The sequence below is a fragment of the Peromyscus eremicus genome, chromosome 1 (genome assembly GCF_949786415.1).
Source record: "Peromyscus eremicus chromosome 1, PerEre_H2_v1, whole genome shotgun sequence".
Taxonomy (NCBI): Eukaryota; Metazoa; Chordata; class Mammalia; order Rodentia; family Cricetidae; genus Peromyscus; species Peromyscus eremicus.
This window is the reverse complement of record NC_081416.1, coordinates 54,887,733-54,907,904: the sequence shown is the minus strand read 5'-3', so window position 1 is coordinate 54,907,904 and position 20,172 is coordinate 54,887,733. Positions and strand designations below refer to the sequence as shown.

Sequence of the window (20,172 nt, the reverse complement as noted above, 5' to 3'; positions counted from 1 at the left end):
AGCTTGGGGGTCCCCAAAGCTGCTCACTGTTTCTCTAGAGCTGGCCTATCATAATTTGCACAAAATTAGAGACAAAGTATGTCCCCTTTGGGCCAGAGAAATCCTGGCAGCCCAGACGGTAGATCCCCAGTGGACCACTCTCACACTATGTCGCTTTCTTCATGTGACCCAGACAGAAGGTGCCCTTCCACTAGCCTAGAACACTAACTTACACAGCTCCACTGCCAGCAGCACCAGGGCATCCTGCAGGCTCCTCCTGAAGGGCACAACTCAGGAGGCACCGGTGGCTTCTGTGATGAGCTGAGCTGCACTCCCCAGCTTTGAGAAGCCTTTAGTTCCAGGGTATCCAAGCCTCCACATCAAGGGCAGCTGCTATTTATTTTCCTAAAGAGACTATTTTTATACAAACCCTTCCAAAATGGAATAAAAGGCTTGAAGCTCTAGTCTGAATTGTCATGTTGGAGCCAGAGACTAAAGGAGACCGTTTGGAACAGGAGCTCTAGGGTCCAGTCTCTGCTGTGACCTTGAAGAAACTACCATATATTTTTAGACTTCGATATTCTCATCTGAAGAATGGGGCTCTGCGTCGTCTCCTGTGCTGAAAGACTGAGAATGTTCCGGAGTGCAAGCAAACAAGATTATCAGTTTTTCCCCTTGGGGACCTAAACTGTTCCTGTCTTAAGGACTGGGGGTGGGGTGAGACCATGTTATACCATTCCACCTTCCGAACAGGCAGCCAGTGGGCTTTAGGCCCCCAACACCTGCTTCCTGCCCCATTGTTTTGGACAGGAAGGAGCCTGGAAGGGAGCGGGAGCCACTTCAGGGGCCGGATTTCGGCTTGTCTCGGCGCCCATCGGGGGAGTAAGTGGTCTACCACTGCCCTAAATCCCACCCCAAACTCCTGGTAATGAGGAGTCAGCCCTTAGTTCTGCAGTCCCTCCGGATGGGAACTGCACCGCGTCTTTGGATTTCCGCCCTCTTCCCAACCCCGGCGAGTTCCAGACACAGGCTGGCCAGGCTTCGGGCTCTGCTTCCTTCCCAGTTTATTAGTCCCCACCCAACCACCCAGCAAGTCCCTCCACTTCAGCCTCCATTCCCCTACTGCTCTGCCAGCAAGAGCAAGGGGTCTTCCTCAGTACCAGGGCTTTTTCAGTCCATGCCAGCGCCCTGGTGCTCAGCTGAAGCAGCGACCAGGTCTAGAGGTCCACAGCAGTCTCCGCGCTCACGGAGCAACTCGGGCAGGCGTTGGCGTGGAAAATGCGGCGCCCTCAGTCATCGGGGGAGCAGGCTAGAGGCAACTGATCTGGGCTGCCCACACTGCCAGTGCTGGAACTTCCATCGCCTAAGTCACGGGGTCCGCACGGGGGCAGGGCGAGCTCGGGTGTGGGCCCGGCGCCTGAGCCCACAGCGCCGCCAGGGCCACCGCGGGGGCCCCACTCTTCGCCCAGTGCCAGGCAAAGCTCCTTAAGCGCCAGGTTTTCCCGCAGCAGCTCCTCCTGGCGGCCTTCCAGCTCGGCTAGCTTCTGCCAACAGCCACCCAGGTCCTCGCGCACCGCCCGGGATGCTTGGGTCCCGAAGAGCTGCCACTGGCGCGCTGCACGCCGTCCCCGCTGGCGCTCCGAGTCCAGGAAGCAGCAGAGATCGCGCAGCTCCCGGTTCTCCGCCTGCAGGCGCCGGTTAAGCTGCTTGAGCTCACGGATCTCGCCCAGGTGACCCTGCAGCTGCCGATTCACCTCCTGCATCAGGCGGCCGCGCTGCACCAGCGCTGCCAGGCGCGCCGCCTCCTCCCGCCGCAGGCGCCGCACCAGCTCCTCCTTACCCAGCGCCGCCATCTCCTCGTCCGTCAGCTCCTCCAGGCCGCCTGCTTCGGCCTCCATGGCTGATCAGGCAGCTGCAGCATCGCCCGCCCGCCGCCGAGGCTCTGGAGCCCCTCCTCGGGCCGGCTGCCGCTCAGGCTCCGGCCCGGGCTCTGGCTCGGAGGAAGGCAAGCGGTGGAAGAGACAGCGTAGGATGCAGCAGCCACCCCGGGGTGGGCACGAGGCAGGGCGCGCGCCGGGGCGGGGCCTCTCGATATTGAAGACGGACAGCCAATCCGGAAAGTCTCCTGGGAAGGGGCGGAGCCTAAGCCTGTAGCTCCTCTTCGCTGGCCTACTCCAGACCTAGGTGTGACGACCCTCTAACAGTAGGGACCTTCTCTGTCCTCTCCTTCTATGGTCATCTCAGCAGGACTCGACGACGTTGCGGGTCTCCATGTCCCAAATCTCCTCAAGCACTTTTTGAGAACGGATATTCAGGAGTCTGCCTTTGACTCCTGCCCACCCCGCGAGAGAACCTAAACAGATGGCTTCCCAGGCTCTTCATCCTTTGCCAGAACTCTCAAGCATCACTTCCAGCTACTGCGAATCCAGAGACCGAAGGTCCTGGCTCATTATCAACCACCCCTCCTTCCCAGGGAACGTTTCCTGCCTGCAGGATGGGCCATCCAAAGGATTTGTTTGTTTAATAAACTTTTGTTGTGTGAAATGCCTGTATAGAAATAAATTTGGCCAGGCGGTTGGTGGCGCACGCCTTTAATCCCAGCACTCGGGAGGCAGAGACAGGCGGATCTCTGTGAGTTCAAGGCCAGCCTGGGCTACAGAGTGAGTTCCAGGACTGGCGCAAAGCTATACAGAGAAACCCTGTCTCGAAAAACCAAACAAAAACAAAAACAAACAAACAAACAAACAAAAACCAGAAAGAAAGAAATTTGACCAGAATCCTGATCTTGACCCAAAAGGTCAAAATCTGACAAAAGAAGGAAAAAGGAAAAGAGCTGGGGGCAGGGGTGAGGGGTGGGGGGCTAGAGAGGTCGCTTAGTAGTGCTGCTCCTGGAAAGGACCTGAGCTAAGAACTCAGCATTCACTCCTCTCTGGGAGGCTCACAGCCACTTGTAACTCCAGGACATCTGCCACTTTCTTCTAGCCTCCATGTGCACACACACAGACAATTTGAAATAAAACCTTTTGGAGAGAGAGAGGGCATCCAAGTTCACACTGAGCATATGGCTCAATGAATGCACTTGCCTAGCAAGTGCAAGGCTCTAGTTCATTCTTGCACCATAAAAGAAGGATATGATGCAGAAGTAGTCTCTGGAACCCCCAAAGTAGTTCCCAAAGAGGAAATATCTGAGGGGCCCTAAAAGATGCATGAGACTGCATAGAGTTCCAGGACAGACAGGGCTATGTAGAGACCTTGTCTTAAAAACAAAACAAGATAAAAGACTGCCAATAGAGAAAAGGGATAGGAGAGAAAGCGGAAGTGTGGTAAAAGACATGGATGCCCCCAAGAGTCCAGCTACATTAGGAATAAATGAGGATGGTTTTGAAATTCTGGTAAGTGTAGGTAAATGGAAAGTGGTGGGATGAGGAGGCTTTGAAGAGCTGGGCATATTGATGTCTTCCGTCCTGTAATCCCAGTGCTTGAAGCTGGAAGATTGAGGACAGTTTAGACTAGCCGAGCTTCAAGGGTGGGTAGAAGCCAAATTCTTTTTCTTTCTTTTTCTTTTTGTTGGGTTTTTTTTTGTTGGTTTTTTTTTTGTTTTTGTTTTTGTTTTTTGTTTTTTTGAGACAGGGCTTCTCTCTGTAGCCTTGGCTGTCCTAGAATTTGCTCTGTAGACCAGACAGGCCTTGAATTTACAGAGCTCCACCTGCCTCTCAAGTGCTGGGATTAAAGGCCTGTGTGTGTGTCCCCCCCATCCCCCCGGACCCCCCATCCACCCCCCCACCCCCCCACCCCCGCTAGAAGCCAAATTCCTAAGGGCTTGCAATGCTGGACTGCAGGGTTTCCAAAGGCCAGTAAAAATTTGAAACAAGGAAATAATATTTTTAAATGTTTTGTTTTGTTTGACACAGGGTCTCAATATGGAATCCTGGGTGGCCTGAAAGTGTCTGCGTAGATCAGGCTGGCCTCCAGCTCAGAGATTCTCTGGCCTCTGGCCTCTGTGTAGGAATTACAAGCATGAGCCACCACAACTAGGAAAATATACATTTTTAAAAGACTGTTCAAAGGAGCCAGTTGTGTTGGCATATGCCAGTAATCTCAGCACTAGGAAGGGGGGGAGGCAGGAGCGTCAGGAATTCAAGGCCATCCTCCCCTAGCAAGTTCAAGACCAGTCTGAGCTGTAGGAGACTTTGTCCCTCCCACCTCCAAAAGAAGCCTTCAACTGTGCTGTGTGGGGTAGATTCTGGCCGCAGGGTGTGCACAAGATTAATAACACTGTATCAATTAACAAAGGGAGCTGCACAGAGGAGGAGGAGGCGGAGCCAGTGGGCGGAGAGGAAGAAGCAGACACTAGAGGCACCAGCCGGCACGTCTACAGCTGTGAACGCTTCAAGAGAGGAATTTGGGAGACTGCCCAGGTCTCTAGTATGAGAACTGGGTGGATGCTGATTGGGGGTGAGAGAGATCTCCCTAGAGACCCTAGAATATGCTGTTTCTAGGGGGCAGAGGTGGAGTGAGAGACCTAGCTTCGTTAACCAGGATGTCCAGGACTTCCTGCCTTCTAGGTTCTAGGCTTCTAGGGCTGAGTTAAACTGACCTGTATAGAGCTTTTTATTTATTTATTTATTTATTTATTTATTCATTTATTTATTTATTTATTTATTTATTTATTGAGACAGGATTTCTCTGTGTAGCCCTAACTCTCCTCGAACTCACTCTGTAGACCAGGCTGGCCTTAAACTCAGAGATCCACCTGCCTCCGCCTCCCGAGTGCTGGGATTAGAGCTGCCACCCCATTGCTGTCAGGGCTGAAGGGTTTTGTTTTTCCCCTGAGACAGGATTTCTCTGTGTGTATCACTGGCTGTCACAAAACTCGCTCTGTAGATCAGGCTGGCCACGAACTCACAGAGATCCACCTGCCTCACTATGAATTCACAGAGATATGCCACCACTACCCGGCTTCAGGGCTGACTCTTAAACACCAGGTAAACAGGTTTTCTCTGTGTAACAGCCCTGGGTGTCCTGGAACTCACTTTGTAGACCAACCAGGCTGGCCTCAAACTCAAGAGATCCACCTGCCTCTGTCTCCCGAGTGCTGGGATTAAAGGCTAATTATTTTTTTTTAGTAATTAAAAAAGTAAACTATATTTATGTGTATGTGCAACAGTGCATGTGAGGAGGTCAGACAACAGCTTGCTGGAGTGGGTTTTCCTTACACAATATGGGTCCTGGAGATCAAACTTGGGCTGTCAGGCTTGGTGGCTCCTGTGTCAGAGCTTTTACTGCTTTATGAGAAGACAAAGAAGACAATGGAAAGCCTTCCCAGATAGATGGCCCTGCAGATGCCTACTGCCAGGCAGAGCTCTGAAAGACTTTAAGAGAAATCACAGCTTGTGTGGGGGTGTAGTATGCGGTGAAAAACCATAGTGGGGGCTGGAGAGATGGCTCAGTGGCTATGAGCAAGTACGGCTCTTGAAGAGGAGCTGAGTTCAGTTCCCATACCGGTGACTCACAGTTGCCAGTAATTCCAGCTCCAGGCGATCTGATACATCTGGTCTCCGAGGGCACCTGTACACACATGCACATACCCTCACCCTGCATACACATACTTCAAAATAATAAAAATAAAATACATGGCGGGAACAAGAAAGATGTTCATCTGTCTGATGAATTACACACACAGCAATTTAGAATAAAGCCTCGGAAACATTCTAATTTAGCCTACAGTCAAAATTGGGAACTTGAGAGGGCTGAGAAGGTGGGAGAGACAGAAGGAAGAAATGGGAGAATCTGCAAGACAGGGGAGATTGCAAGAAGGCTATCCGGAGGTCTTCCAGACAACCTCTAGCAGGGGTGACAAATGAAGACAGAGCTACTGCTTCCTACCGCTTCGTCCCGGAAGTGGTCCTTCGCTGGCTCCGGGTGCCCGGAGCGAAATCTCCGCACTCCCGGAAGTGGCTCTGCGGCGGCTTGCCCGGCCCTGGGCCGTGCTAGCTCCAGCTCGGGGCGCACCCGGCCTGGGCTTCGCCATGACCAGCGAACTAGACATTTTCGTGGGGAACACGACACTTATAGATGAAGATGTGTATCGCCTCTGGCTGGATGGTTACTCAGGTCTGTGTAGCGCCCTCCCGGGAAGCAGTTGTTTGGGGTGAGAGAGGGGGCGTGGCCAGGACTTAGGCTTCACTTAGGGAAGTGGACCGTCTGTGGGAGTCAGGGATGGAGAAGGATTGGAGCTGGAACCCCTGGAGGGTCTCTGGGTTCAGCAGACCTTATGGTAGTGCCGTCTCCCTAGTGAACGATGCGGTGGCTCTGCGAGTGCGCTCCGGAATCCTGGAGCAGACAGGCGCCACCGCAGGAGTGCTGCAGAGCGACACCATGGACCACTACCGCACCTTTCACATGCTCGAGCGTCTGCTGCACGCGCCGCCGAAGCTGCTGCACCAGCTCATCTTCCAGATCCCTCCCTCCCGGCAGGCGCTCCTCATCGAGAGGTGCTCACCTGGGGGATGACGGGAATGTCAATCAGTTTGGCTTATACCCATTTTGCAGACTGAAACTGAGGCTCAGGGAGGATAGGACGTACCCAGGAAATCAGAAAGTTGAGAACAGAAGGAACCAACCCCAGACTCCCTTCCCCTTCCTTAATGGATCACCAGTCATGTCCTATGCCTCCACAAGGTACTACACTTTTGACGAGGCCTTTGTTCGGGAGGTCTTGGGCAAGAAGCTGTCCAAAGGTACCAAGAAAGACCTGGATGACATCAGCACCAAAACAGGAATTACCCTCAAGAGCTGCCGGAGGCAGGTGGGTTCCACATATATAGCATATCCCACCTAACCCACCCACTCTGCTCACGACCCCAGCTCCCAGTGCCCTGGCTCCACTTCCAGCCTGTGGTTGTGGAAGCAGCTTCTTCATATGCAGTCTTCTTCCTCCTCCTCCCATTTGGCCAGAGTGACCTTTCCTAGGCCCAGTGCTGACTGGCTTTCCTTTGCTTATAGATTTTCATTGACTCCCACTGTCCTTGACCTTCAGACTCTGGGTGGGTCCCTGCAGACCTCTCTAGCCTTACATTTCTTGAGCCCCAAGCTTGTTCTTGTTCATGGTGCTCCTGCCTGGAAGGTACTGTGCTTGGGTTATATCTACCCCTTGAAATCCACAGCAGGGAGCTAGGTGCTACCTTATCCATGTGCCTTTTTGGTAGTGTCCATGAGCCTTTTCTCCGAGGGAGAAGTCCCAGGGTGTATGGCTGTAAGTATGACTGTGTCTTGCTACAACCTTTATAGGCCTTGGATACCTTTCCTTTGTGTCTCATAAGCTCTGCGTGTGCAGCCTCATTTCAAGTTACTCAGGAGAATCCATTCTCAGTCAGGCTCTTGAGGAACCAGAGATCGGGATACTAAATTGAACTAAGCACAGGAGCAGGGAATTAACTTTCTCTCAAGGAAAAAATGCCCAAAGCTGGCAAACATTTGTTGAATACCTAGTCATGCTGGGTGTGGTGGTGCACACCTTTAGTCCCAGCACTAGAGAGGCAGGAGCAGGTGGATCTCTGTGAGTTTGAGGCCAGCCTGGTCTAAGTAGTGAGATCCAGGACAGCCAGAGTTACACAGTGAGACCTTGTCTCGAAACAAACAAACAAACAAAAACCCAAGTCATGTGTTGAAGGAATAACTGGTGGGAAATCAGTACCTGCCAACTGGATAGGTGAGCAGGAGAGGGAGTGGTGCCATACCAGTTCATGCACAAGCACCTCCAACCAGTCTTCTTCCTTCCTTAACTGCTCTACAGTTTGACAATTTTAAGCGAGTCTTCAAGGTGGTGGAAGAGATGCGGGGCTCCCTGGTGGATAACATCCAGCAACATTTCCTCCTCTCCGACCGCCTAGCCAGGTGAGGGGCCAGCAATCTCCCTGACCGCACAGTTTCCTCAGCCCTTCGACTGGCACACCCTCCCATCCTAACCCTTTTACCTTCTGACTATTCGGGAGAAAGGATTACTCTATTAATGACCTGTAAATTGCGTCAAATTGGCCAGCGTTAAGGCATTTGTGAAGCATGCTCGGTGATGATAGTGTGGCCTTCCAGAGGCCACATTTCCTTGGGAAGACTAGCTGAACCTTCTCTTTTCAAAGATGGAAGTTTGGTAAAGAAATGTTCTGTGGCTGGTCACAGGGTGAGTTAAAGCAGAAGCAGGCCAGGACTAAAATGCTTAACCAAGATTACAGATAGGATTACCTGCTAAGAGAGATTTAAAACAACAAAAAGTTTCTTCAAGAATAGTTATTAAAGTCGGGCGGTGGTGGCGCACACCTTTAATCCCAGCACTCGGGAGGCAGAGGCAGGCAGATATCTGTGAGTTCGAGGCCAGCCTGGTCTACAGAGCGAGATCCAGGAAAGGCAAAAAGCTACACAGAGAAACCCTGTCTCAAAAAAAAGAAAAAAAAAAAAAAAAAAAAAAAAAAAGAATAGGGGGCTGGAGAGATAGCTCAGAGGTTAAGAGCACTGACTGTTCTTCCAGAGGTCCTGAGTTCAATTCCCAGCAACCACATGGTGGCTCACAACCATCTGTAATGAGATCTGGTGCCCTCTTCTGGCCTGCAGGGATACTGTATACATAATAAATAAATCTAAAAAAAAAAAGAATAGTTATTAAGTAGTCAGGTGGTGATGGCACACACTTTTAACCCCAGCACTCAGGAAGCAGAGGCAGGCAGATCTCTGAGTTTAAGATCAGCCTGGTCTACAAAGCAAGTTCCAGGACAGCCAGAGCTGTTACACAGAGAAACACTGTCTCGAAACCCCCGCACCCCCCAAAAAAACCCCTACTGATCAAGACCCTTATAGGCACTGTGAGAAGGTATTTCTAGTCCTAAGAGAGCCCCTGTCCCCTGCCTTATTTCTAGTCCTAAGAGAGCCCCCGTCCCCTGCCTTATTTCTAGTCCTAAGAGAGCCCCCGTCCCCTGCCTTATTTCTAGTCCTAAGAGAGCCCCCGTCCCCTGCCTTATTTCTAGTCCTAAGAGAGCCCCCGTCCCCTGCCTTATTTCTAGTCCTAAGAGAGCCCCCGTCCCCTGCCTTATTTCTAGTCCTAAGAGAGCCCCCGTCCCCTGCCTTATTTCTAGTCCTAAGAGAGCCCCCGTCCCCTGCCTTATTTCTAGTCCTAAGAGAGCCCCCGTCCCCTGCCTTATTTCTAGTCCTAAGAGAGCCCCCGTCCCCTGCCTTATTTCTAGTCCTAAGAGAGCCACCGTCCCCTGCCTTATTTCTAGTCCTAAGAGAGCCCCCGTCCCCTGCCTTATTTCTAGTCCTAAGAGAGCCCCCGTCCCCTGCCTTATTTCTAGTCCTAAGAGAGCCCCTGTCCCCTGCCTGCAGAGATTATGCAGCCATCGTCTTTTTTGCCAACAACCGCTTTGAAACAGGAAAGAAAAAGCTGCAGTACCTGAGCTTTGGTGACTTTGCCTTCTGTGCGGAGCTTATGATCCAGAACTGGACTCTTGGAGCCGTCGGTGAGGCCCCCTCTGACCCAGGTGCCTGAACATTCCCTGCCTTCTTGGGAACCGGTTCCCTGCCAGCAGCTCTTCCTGTAGCGTCCACAGTACCCAGCATCCTTCTTCAGCCCTCAACCCCAGGCCACCGCTACCTATGGTCCACTTACTCCACATGCACTCTGTCTGAAGGCCAAGGGCTCACTGCTGTGTGGCCTAGGGCATATCATTCCACCTTCCATCTCTGAGATCCCAGTGACGTAGTGGTGAGGAAGGTTCAGGACCTCATAAGATGGTCTCTCAACCACCCACAACTCTTTCATGGTCTTCGCAGACTCCCAGATGGATGACATGGATGTGGACTTAGACAAGGAGTTTCTCCAAGACTTGAAGGAGCTCAAGGTTTTAGTAGCTGACAAGGACCTTCTAGACTTGCATAAGAGGTGACTTTGGGGATCCATGAGACAGGGTATAAAATGGTCTTCGATGGCTATAGGTATGACCCTATCTTCCTACAGCCTGGTGTGTACTGCCCTCCGGGGAAAGCTGGGTGTCTTCTCTGAGATGGAAACCAACTTCAAGGTCTGTGGCCCTCTCCAGGCCCTTCCGTGTCCCCCCCCCCCCCCCACTAGTGTCAGGGGCTTTCTGTGTTCTGTCCCTGCTGGGCAACTCTGCTCATGCCCGAAACTGACCAGCAGGTGGCACTGCTACTCTGTGTACCTGCCTATGAGGGGGCCCAAACTCATAACAAAAGGGACTGGATTGATTGAGGGAGGTGGATAGATTTGGGGAGGGGCCTGGCCCTCTCCCAGCCTCAGTGCTCAGCCTCCAGCTTCTGAGGCAGAAGACAGAACTCCCAAGATCCCTGCCCCACAGAATCTGTCCCGGGGGCTGGTGAATGTGGCTGCCAAGCTGACCCACAATAAGGATGTCAGAGACCTATTTGTGGACCTTGTGGAGAAGGTGAGCGATCCTGTCCCACACCCTGATCCCCATCCTGTCCTGTCTCTTAGCGGTTCTGATGGTGTTGCTTGTTTCTTCGGGTCTACAGTTTGTGGAACCCTGCCGCTCTGACCACTGGCCACTGAGTGACGTGAGACTCTTCCTCAACCAGTATTCAGCGTCTGTCCACTCCCTGGACGGTTTCCGGTAAGAGGCGCCAGGCCCGCTGGCTAACTTGTCTTCCCTCCAGTAGACTCAGGTTTCCTATTGCACTACCCTGTGGGTGGAAGTTCCACCTCTTCTCTGTGACCTTAGGCAAGTTACTTACCCTTCTGTGCTTTAGCTTTCTCAAATGTAAACTGAGGCTAAAACCAGAAGAATCATTAGACTGTGGAAATTAGTCTAGGCGTGTAGCTTGGTAAGGGTATACTTATCCACGGTGAGCAAGGCCCTCAGTTCAATCCTCAGTACAGCGTGGGGAGTGGGGAGAGGGAAGCCAGGCGTAATGGCTCAAGTCTGTAGTCCCAGACTTGAGAAGTTGGAGCATGAGGATTACCACTGTTTTCCAGGCCAGCCTGGGCTACAGAGCGAGACTCTGTCTCCAAAAACAAACTGTGTGTGTGTGTGTGTGTGTGTGTGTGTGTGTGTGTGTGTGTAGGAACTCTCAGTGGGTTCAGGCATAGAAGGCGTTCTCAGCAGTGTGGCAGGCGTGCTGTGGATGGACGTCGGCTCTCACAGTTGTTACTGTCGTTGCAGGCACCAGGCCCTCTGGGACCGCTACATGGGTACCCTCCGTGGCTGCCTTCTGCGCCTCTATCATGACTAAAGCCCCTCTCCTCCCCACTCCTGCACACCCTGACAATAAAGTTGCCATAAATTTGGAGACTGGTCCTTGTTCCAGGTTGAGGAGCTCCTGGGGACTTGCACAGTGTGCACCCATGTGTTCCAAGTGCCATGCCATGGATGTGTGAGGATGTTAATACTACCACCTCAGGGACTGGACCATGACCCAGATGAGGTCTCTGTACCCCCACCTTCCCTCTTCACACCCCGGCTCAAACCACTCAGGAGCCAGGGATCATGTCTTGGTTTATGAAGCCATACAGAGATGATGAGGAAGCCAGGAAGAACTTAGGGTAGGGCTGACAAGGAGGGTAGTGGCCCTGTGGGAGAGGCTGAGGGGTGGCTGCTAGCCTCAAGGTGGGCAAGAGACTGGTTGCCTCTTCACTGGACGGTCCACACGAGCTGTGACCGGGTACTTGGTGATACCGCAGCTGTTGTTTCCCCGGTATAGCCTGAAGTAGCCCTAGGAAGTTAGGGGCTATCAGTGCCGGAAGGCAGAGAAGAAACTAGTCTGCCCCATCCCCACCCCACTCCATCCACTCTACTCACCTTCTCGCCCCATTCGGCTCCCCAGGAGTTCTTCAGGATCCAGTACGGCACAGAGCGGCGAGGTTTGCGAGACTGGGACAAGAGCGTCCCTGACCGTATGCCTCCCTTCTCCTTGCCCTTGCCAAAACCCACCAGCAGGACTGAATGGTCCACATGTTGGGGGTCACAGGTAGTGTGTGTGGCCTTGATCACACCCTTCTGGTAGCCCTGCAGGGGTGGGGGATAGAGGAGCTGAGTCTGGGGCTGTCTCTTCCATAGGCCGCTTCTCTCTTCCCCTACTCCACCTACCTGTAGTAGCTTCATGTTGATAGTCACAGTGACAGGGCCATGGGTAGCCAGGTAGCCTGCAATTACTGGAAAAGGATAATTACTAAAGAGTCTTGAGTATGCCATCAAGCCCCGCCTCCCCTGAGGCTGCTGCCCTTCTCGCAGGGGAATGGACTTTAATCGTGTCTCCCACGGCCAGGCCTGTCTGCCTCCATTCTGGTTTCTCTGCCCCCCAGCCCCTATGTCCACCCTGGCCATACCCTGCTCGTTACTGGACAACATGGTGAAATCTTGGATCCAGGCCACCTTCTTGTACTTCTTGGCTAGGCACCCGTTGGGGTTGGGGTGCCCCTGGAATGGGTAATCCTTTTTGCTGGCCAGGCCACCTGAAGACAAGACCAGGAAGGGGGCTCGGCGACTGACCACCCTCCATCCCCACTGCCCTCCCACAAGGCCTGGTACTCAACTGTTGTTGAGGACAGTTACATATGCATCCCACACAAAGCCACCTTTGCAGCCATTTCCACAGCGGTCACAGTCCAGCAGCTCTGGGGCAGAAAGGAACAGTAGAGGTGAGCTGGCCCCTAGACCCTCCATCCTTCCCTGTCACACATCTTCTCCCCGCCATACCTTGCACAGAGACTTCCACAAACTGGTGGTGTTTGATGCGCCACAGGGCCTCGATGTTATCCGCTGCTGCTATGGCCCAGCAGCACCCGCAGTTTTTCTGAGTGGGAGAGGGTGGGACAGGTAAGGCATCAAGGCCTCGACCTCATTCCCCCTCCTGGGGTAGGCTGGGCCGAACTGGGTCGGGGCAGATACCTGGTTCTTGATCGATGAGATGATGTTTGCTGCCTTACGCCAGTCACAGGTAGAGGGCACTGATTCCCCCCACTTTTCAGATCCTGCCTTTTTGACTATGTTGGGGATCCTTTCAGGTGCCCTCTGATGCCCGTATAGCTGGCCAAACTCCTCCTCTAGGGACAAACAGGGTTGCAGAGGTCACAGGTTTGACACTCTTCTATATTCTCCCTTTCCAGCTGACCTTGGCTCTTCCCATTTCTTTTTTTTTTTTTTTTGGGGGGGGGGGGGAGCTGAGGACCAAACCCAGGGCCTTGTGCTAGTGCTCTACCACTGAGCTAAATCCCCAACCCCAGCGCTTCCCATTTCTATGATACCTTCAGAGGCATCAGGCGAGGATGCTGAGGCCTCGAGAGGTCCAGCTTGTTTGAATGTAACCTCTACACCTGCCCTTGGCCTGTTAGTTTCTGCCTTGTGCCCTGGGATTTGGGGCAGTCACCAGGCTGGTCTTGAAAGGGGAAGATTTGCTCTGTCCATCTGCCAGACACCCTACCCACGACCTATGGGCTAGGAGGTCTCTGGTACCTGTGAGGTCACTGAATGGAGTCTCCCCAAACTCTGCCGTGCCCAAGTCTTCCTCCTGCAGCCGTTGAGCCTGGGCCAGGTTGTGTGCAAAGATGTCCAGACGGCGAGCATACTCTAGACCAAAAAGGAGCTGTTGCAGGCTGGTCTCCCTCGGGGCAGGAAGTGGCCACTGGTTGGGTCATCCACACCCACCCAGGTGAGTGCTGGCTCTTTCCTATAGCCCCCATCACTACCACCCCACTGCAAGAAAGTGGTTATCCAGCCCACATGAGGTTAGAACTTCCCTCAGAGGCACCAAGAGGCCCACTCAAGGAGGAAGCTGAGAAAGTCCTCTGTAGGCAGTAACACAGAAAGTTAAAATGGCTGGAGATAGGTTTCCTGTACCTGTGGGCTGCACCTTCCCTGCCTCTTCTTCACACATTTGACCACAGGTATGGGAGGTGAATGTGTGGGGTGTGGGTGTGGGGCATAGCGGCACGTATGCATATACACACACACACACACACACACACACACACACACACACACACACACGACCTTTTGTGGGAGATGAAACTCAGAGCAAAAGCAAGAACAGCTGGTAACTTGGGGCAGAGCCAGGATAAACAGGACAAGGATAGGGGACAGAGAGTTGCCCCCTTGGAGACAAAATGAGTATTCTTGGGGATTTGCTAATTGAAAATGTGACGAGATGGTGGTCCTCCACTCCCTGCCTGGAGTCACAGTTAGGTGGCTGCAGAGTGGGGATCATTCCATTCCCATCATACTTTAGGGAAGCCAAGGAGTACACTGTGGACCCTGTTTCCCACTCAGTACCCTGGGCCAGGTCTTTCCCCATCCCAAGCCATGAGTTCATCTCTTAAGTAGACAAAGGAAACGAGACTGGAAACATCTGTGCCCATGATACCTGCCGGGTTTGAGTAGCTCCGGTTGTACTTGATCTGGAACAGCTTGAAGACTTCTATCAGCTCCAGTGGGCGGGGACCTGCATCCTGACAAGGAGCCAAAGTGGGGAGCGGTACAGGAAAGAATCATTGTAAACTCATCCTTATACCCGTACAAGGTACAAGGACAGGGCTAAGGGGTCATCAGGCATTCTCTTCTCTTCTCAATGTGAACAACCACATGTTAGCCTCAACTGCTTCCTCTGAGAAATGGGAAAGATAAAGCCACACAGGACAGCTCACCCTGTAATTGAATGCTCATTCCAGCATTCAAGAGGCTGAGACAGGAAGACAGCTGAGCGTTTTAAGCCAGTGAAGCCAGCCTGGGCTGCATAGTTAAAGGCCAACTTGGGCTACAAAGTGAGCCCCCCAACCCCATTTTTTTAGACAGAGTCTTTTTTTTTTTTTTTTTCCTGGAGTTAAGGACTGAACCCAGGACCTTGCGCTTGCTAGGCAAGCGCTCTACCACTGAGCTACGTCCCCAACCCCTAGACAGAGTCTTTACATAGATAGCCCTGTTTGTCCTGGAACTCACTATGTAGACCAGGATGGCCTCAAACTCACAGAGATCCTCCTGCCTTCATTCCCTGTGAGACCCTGTCTTAAGAAAATTTCAAAGGAAGAGAAAAATATGCCAGTTCATAAAAAGAAGACCCCAGGCATGGGCCGGGCCAGGAAAGACATGGAGAGCAAGTTAGAAGCATTTACCTTGGTGAGGAGGGAGCCACTGAGGGCTTGGCCTGCTGTCAACAGGGCCAGAAAGTAGGAGAGGTGGGTAGTCAGCATCATGGTGCAGCCACGAGTGCTGGGGGGCAGGAAGCTGTGCAGACCACGTTGGAAAGGGCGGAGCTGGAGAAACCACGAGGGGAAACCAGGCTTAGGGTAGAGGTAGACCCTCCTCCCACCTGACTGGCTGTCCCCCACCAACTTCTTTTCAATAGCAGCTCTTGGCTACCCTGTTCCAGACCATTCTGGGGATAGAAAGACAAATCTCTCTTTAAGGAAACAGGGAGGTAGATCCAAGTGGACAGTGATATCAACATCACCGCCATGATGGAAAACCTGGACAGGACAAGCTACATGTGTCTGGTGTTCACACAGGGATGAGTGGTGGTCCACATCCTTTAGGGACTCCGTCTTGCTTTTCCTGGGAACCCCAGTCAACATAAGCCACTTTCTTTAAGAAACCTTCTCTGTTTGAGTCCCCAGCCTTGGGTACATCTGTTTATGGCCTCTTGAGCGTCTTTCACACTTCTGCCCACTCCTCTCCCAACCACACAGAAGTATCCGATCTGTCTGTGTCTAGACCATCCGGAAATGTGGGCAGGCTCCATGAGTATTCAGTTAGTTTGGGTTGTTTTGTTCATTTGATGTTGTTGAGACAGGGTCTCACTATGTAACCCGGGCTACTCTAAAACTTTCCATCCGTGTAGACCAGGTTAACCTTAAATTCACAAATATTTGCTTGAGTTCTGGGATTAAAGGCGAGTGCTATCATACCAGGCAGTTTGGGGGTTCTTTTGTGAGGGAAGGAACTGAGTCTCGTGTAGCCCAGGCTGGCCTTAAACTCCTTAGGAAGACCTTCAATGCCAGATCCTCCTGCTTAGACCTGAGAACTTTTGATTCCAGATGTCAGTGTGTATTGGATGACCGAAAGCTGATAGATTACAGATGTCAGTGTGTATTAGTTGACTGAAAACTTGTAGTCAGCTTCTGTCCCATTTCTCTTCCTCGACATGGTCTATGAATGAGGAGAAAGACAGCAGAAAGTATCACAGAAAAATCGAGCCCAGAGCTTGTGTGGTCAGGGACTGGGCAGCACCTTCATACCTGTTGACTGCTGCCTCCGTTCTGAGTGGAGCCTTGGACTGCTCTCCCCCCCCTGCAACCTCTAGACTGGGAAACATCAGCCAGGACCAGGGATAGGTGCAAAGAGCTGGCTTTCCAGGGGTTGTGGTTGAGGTGAAGGAGGAGGGGTCTGTCCCTGGGAGTCATCCATTTATATGCTTTCTACCTCATCTCTTCCTTGGGAATTGTCTCAGAATTGTTATGTTCTCCATATCTCTCCCTGGGACAGTAATGCTGAGCCGGGCGGTGGTGGCGCACGCCTTTAATCCCAGCACTCGGGAGGCAGAGGCAGGCGGATCTCTGTGAGATCGAGGCCAGCCTGGTCTCCAAAGCGAGTTCCAGGAAAGGCGCAAAGCTACACAGAGAAACCCTGTCTCGAAAAACCTAAATAAATAAATAAATAAATAAATAAATAAATAAATAAATAAATAATGCTGAAAGGACTGGAGAGATGGCTCAGCGGTTAAGAACACAGGCTGCGGGCTGGAGAGATGGCTCAGAGGTTAAGAGCACTGGCTGCTCTTCCAGAGGTCCTGAGTTCAATTCCCAGCAACCACATGGTGGCTCACAGCCATCTGTAATGAGATCTGGTGCCCTCTTCTGGTGTGCAGTCAGAACACTGTATACACAATAAATAAATAAAATAAAAAAAAAAAAAAAAAAAGAACACAGGCTGCTCTTGCAGAGGACCCAGGTTCAGTTCCCAGCATCCACAGGGCAGCTCACAACTGTCTGTAACTCCAGTTCAGAAGACCCAACAGGCAAAACAAAACACCAATGCACATTAAAAATAAATAAATAATTTTAAAAATAATGCTTAAAAAAAGAGGAAAACAAACAAGTAAAAAATAATGCTGCTTTCATTAAAATGCAGCAGACAGGATGTCCACAGATGCCTAGCCCAATGGCCCCGGAGCCCAATCACATGCCCCCAAGTGGATCTTAGCTGTGTGGGTCCCATGTAGGTGCCATACAATGTTATTCAGGTTCTGTCTTGTGGAAGGCTAAAAGGAAGGAGCTGGGGCCTTTTTTCCGGTCCCTTCCATCTCTCAACCATGAGCTCTGCAAGGACAGGTTTGATGTGTTTTGGGCAGTGCTGTGTCCTTGGTACCTGGCACGTGTGATCGGCGGGGGCCACTCACAAGCATGAAAATGAATGAATGGCTCTCCCCCTCTTGATCACTTACTACTCATGTCTGTCCTGTTGCTCCTGCCCAGCAAGCAGACGGAGCCGGGCTATGAGACCAGGAACCTCATTTATGTTTTAGGAAAGAGAAAGCAACCAAATAGGAAGTTTCAGAGGGACTTGATGCCAACCCAGTGAGGCTAGGCAGTCACTGGGGTGGCAAAGGTCAGAGGAAGCCTTTGGGAAGGCAGCTCCAAGGGCAGGATGACTTGGGCTTAATGGTGCGAAATCAGAGAGGTTCATGCCCAAGTTGGAGTCATCGATGATGCTTTGAGTCGTCTCCCTCTGGGTCTTAGTGCCTCTGAAGGGCGGCACCAGTTCTTCAGGGATGACACTCCGAGAGCCTGGCCCGGTTTTCACGTGATAGCTCCTTCTCCTTCTAATGTGGGACAAGGTGTAGTCTTAGAGTCAGGGGGACTTGAGTTCTAACATTGTTCTTGTTACTTTGGTGGCACCTGGGGCCAATCTGTCAGCCCCTGTCATCTGTGGAGGAGCAGTGATATCCTAGCTCTGGCTTCACAAGAGGATGTGGAGTGTCCGGTCCAGTGCCTGGGGTGGTTAGATCTCAATAATCAGGAGTTTTTATTTGCATTAGTAACAGCTTTAGTAGGTGATTATAGTGGCTTATGCCTTTAATTCCAGCACATGGGAGCTGAGACAAGAGGCTTTCCAGATGTTCAAGGCTAGCCTGTTTTCATAGGAAGTTCCAGACCAGCATGGGCTATATGAGACACTATTTCACACAGCAATAACAAACAGATTAACTGAGACATAAATCACTTACTGTGCAGTTTATCTTTTTGGTTTTGGGATTTTGTTATTGTTTTGTTTTTTGTTTTAGTGTTGTTTTCGAGACAGGGTCTCACTATGTACCTCTGGCTCTCCAGTGTCCTGGAACTCACTATTTAGACTAGGCTGGCCTTGAACTCACAGAGATATACCTGCCTCTGCCTCCCAGGAGCTGGAATTAAAGTCATGCACCACATTGCCCAGCTGCAACTTACCTTCAATATTATGCACATATATATATGTAATCCAGTATAGTGGATTTCTTGAGTGCTTTAATCCTAGCACTCAAGAAGCAGAGGCAGGTGGATCTCTGCACTGGAGACTAGTCTGGTCTACATAGTGAGTTCCAGGACAGCCAGGGCTATGTAAAGAGACCCTGTCTGAAAACAAACAAAAAATTGGTGGTGGTGGTGGGGGTGCGCGCGTGCGTGTGCACATGTATTTGTATATTTGAGACAGGGTCTCTCTTTGGACATCTGCTTGCCTCCCCTTCCCAAGTGCTGGGATTAAAAGCTTACGCCACCAGGCCAGGTTCTTTTTCTTTTATTTATTTTTCTTTCGTTTTCTGTTTCCACCAGCAGGGCTTTGAGATTGGCCTGATTGGGCAATGGGGAATGAAGAAATAACAGACATGCATACTGAATCTGGTGGGCCATGTGTTCTGAGGGAGACATCCCAGCAGCCTGGAAACTCAGCCAGTTTATGATTTGAGCTGAGGGAGGACAGTTAGCTAATCTCCTTAGGGGGTCTCTGCAGGGGAGCCATCTCAGGCTTCAATCATCTGGGCTTTCAAAATGCACACACTGTCAGCATCCACACTCTCACACTCACCAAAGGCCTTGCCATTCTCTGAGCCTGGCCCGGAGAAGGCCCTGCCATTCCCACAGGTCTTAGCGACAGGGGTCCTTGACATGGCTTTGCTAATACCGAAATACACGTTCACTCAGGACTTCATCTGCTCCCCACACTTTTCTTTCTTTCTTTTTTTTTTTTTTTTTTTTTTTTGCCTCTCTCTGCTTTGTTCTACTTCAGTGTGTGTGTGTGTGTGTGTGTGTGTGTGTGTGTGTCTGTCTGTGGGGGTTACTGGGATTGAACCTTGGGTCTTGGTAACTGATAAACAAGCAGGGTACTACTGAGCTACACCCCTAGCCCTCTATTGTTTAAAAATAAATAAGACAGAGCTGGAAAAATGGCTCCAGTATTCCTCTTTCAGATGACCTGAGTTTGGTTCTCAACACCCACATCAGGCAGCTCACAACTGCCTGTAACTCCAGATCTAGGGAACACCTCTGGCCTCTGTGGACATCTGCACTCAGGTGTGCATACCTGCACACAGATGCAGACATATACATGTCATTAAAAATAAATAATTTTTTTTTCTAAGAAGCTGGGGAGATGGCTCAGTGGATAAGGTGCTTGTCACAGATCACGAGGGCCTGAGTTCAGATCCCCTGCACTAGCATAAAAGCCAAATGTGGTGGTGATGGCTGTCTGTCACCCAGTGCTGGAGGACCTGGGATGTGGAGACAGGCAGGCCCTGAGAGCACACTGGCCAACCAGTCTAGCTGAAACAGTGAACTCCAGATTCAGTGACAGACCCTGTCTTAACACATAAGGTGGAGACCAATAGCCCGCACCAGCATATAGGCGCACGAGAATATACCACACACAGACAATTAAATGAAAGGAAGCAGATTTTAAAAAAATCATGGTAGAGCTGGGCATAGTGGTGCATGCCTTTCATCCCAGCACCTGGGAGGCAGAGGCAGGTGGATCTCTGTGAGTTCAAGACCAGCCTGGTCTACATAGTGGGTTCCAGAACAGCCAGAGCTCTTTTGTAAGAATCTGTCTCAAAAAGACAAAAAAAAAAAAAAAAAAAAAGGGAAGAGGTTGAGTAAGGGAAAGGAAGGTCGGGCTATTGCAGTATAGGCCAGGCACGGGAACCCTGGACACG

General features: G+C 51.4%; 3 protein-coding genes across 4 annotated transcripts; 1 reads left to right on the top strand and 2 right to left on the bottom strand.

Annotated features, from left to right (window-relative positions):
- Positions 1 to 359: 359 nt before the first annotated feature.
- Positions 360 to 2,035, bottom strand: Ccdc85b (coiled-coil domain containing 85B). Its single transcript, XM_059248905.1, has one exon. The coding sequence runs from the start codon at positions 1,875 to 1,877 to the stop codon at positions 1,269 to 1,271; it is 609 nt and encodes a 202-aa protein (XP_059104888.1). The 5' UTR covers positions 1,878 to 2,035; the 3' UTR covers positions 360 to 1,268.
- A 3,892-nt stretch (positions 2,036 to 5,927) lies between these two features.
- Fibp (FGF1 intracellular binding protein) lies at positions 5,928 to 11,289 on the top strand. Of its 2 annotated transcripts, none has more exons than XM_059248843.1 (10): positions 5,928 to 6,093; positions 6,275 to 6,473; positions 6,661 to 6,787; positions 7,775 to 7,875; positions 9,352 to 9,485; positions 9,799 to 9,907; positions 9,983 to 10,046; positions 10,341 to 10,427; positions 10,516 to 10,613; positions 11,163 to 11,289. In XM_059248843.1, the coding sequence occupies exons 1-10, from the start codon at positions 6,009 to 6,011 to the stop codon at positions 11,230 to 11,232; spliced, it is 1,074 nt and encodes a 357-aa protein (XP_059104826.1). In that variant the 5' UTR covers positions 5,928 to 6,008; the 3' UTR covers positions 11,233 to 11,289. The 2 variants fall into 2 exon arrangements, with proteins under 2 accessions (XP_059104826.1, XP_059104817.1); XM_059248834.1 differs by having other exon boundaries at positions 9,352 to 9,506.
- Positions 11,290 to 11,494: 205 nt separating this feature from the next.
- Ctsw (cathepsin W) lies at positions 11,495 to 15,184 on the bottom strand. The gene is made up of 10 exons (XM_059248820.1): positions 15,104 to 15,184; positions 14,359 to 14,443; positions 13,452 to 13,565; positions 12,888 to 13,042; positions 12,696 to 12,792; positions 12,533 to 12,613; positions 12,326 to 12,451; positions 12,087 to 12,151; positions 11,799 to 12,005; positions 11,495 to 11,712 (listed from the first exon to the last, which is right to left on the bottom strand). Exons 1-10 carry the CDS (start codon positions 15,182 to 15,184, stop codon positions 11,602 to 11,604), a joined length of 1,122 nt encoding a protein of 373 aa, XP_059104803.1. The 3' UTR covers positions 11,495 to 11,601.
- Between the last annotated feature and the right edge of the window lie 4,988 nt (positions 15,185 to 20,172).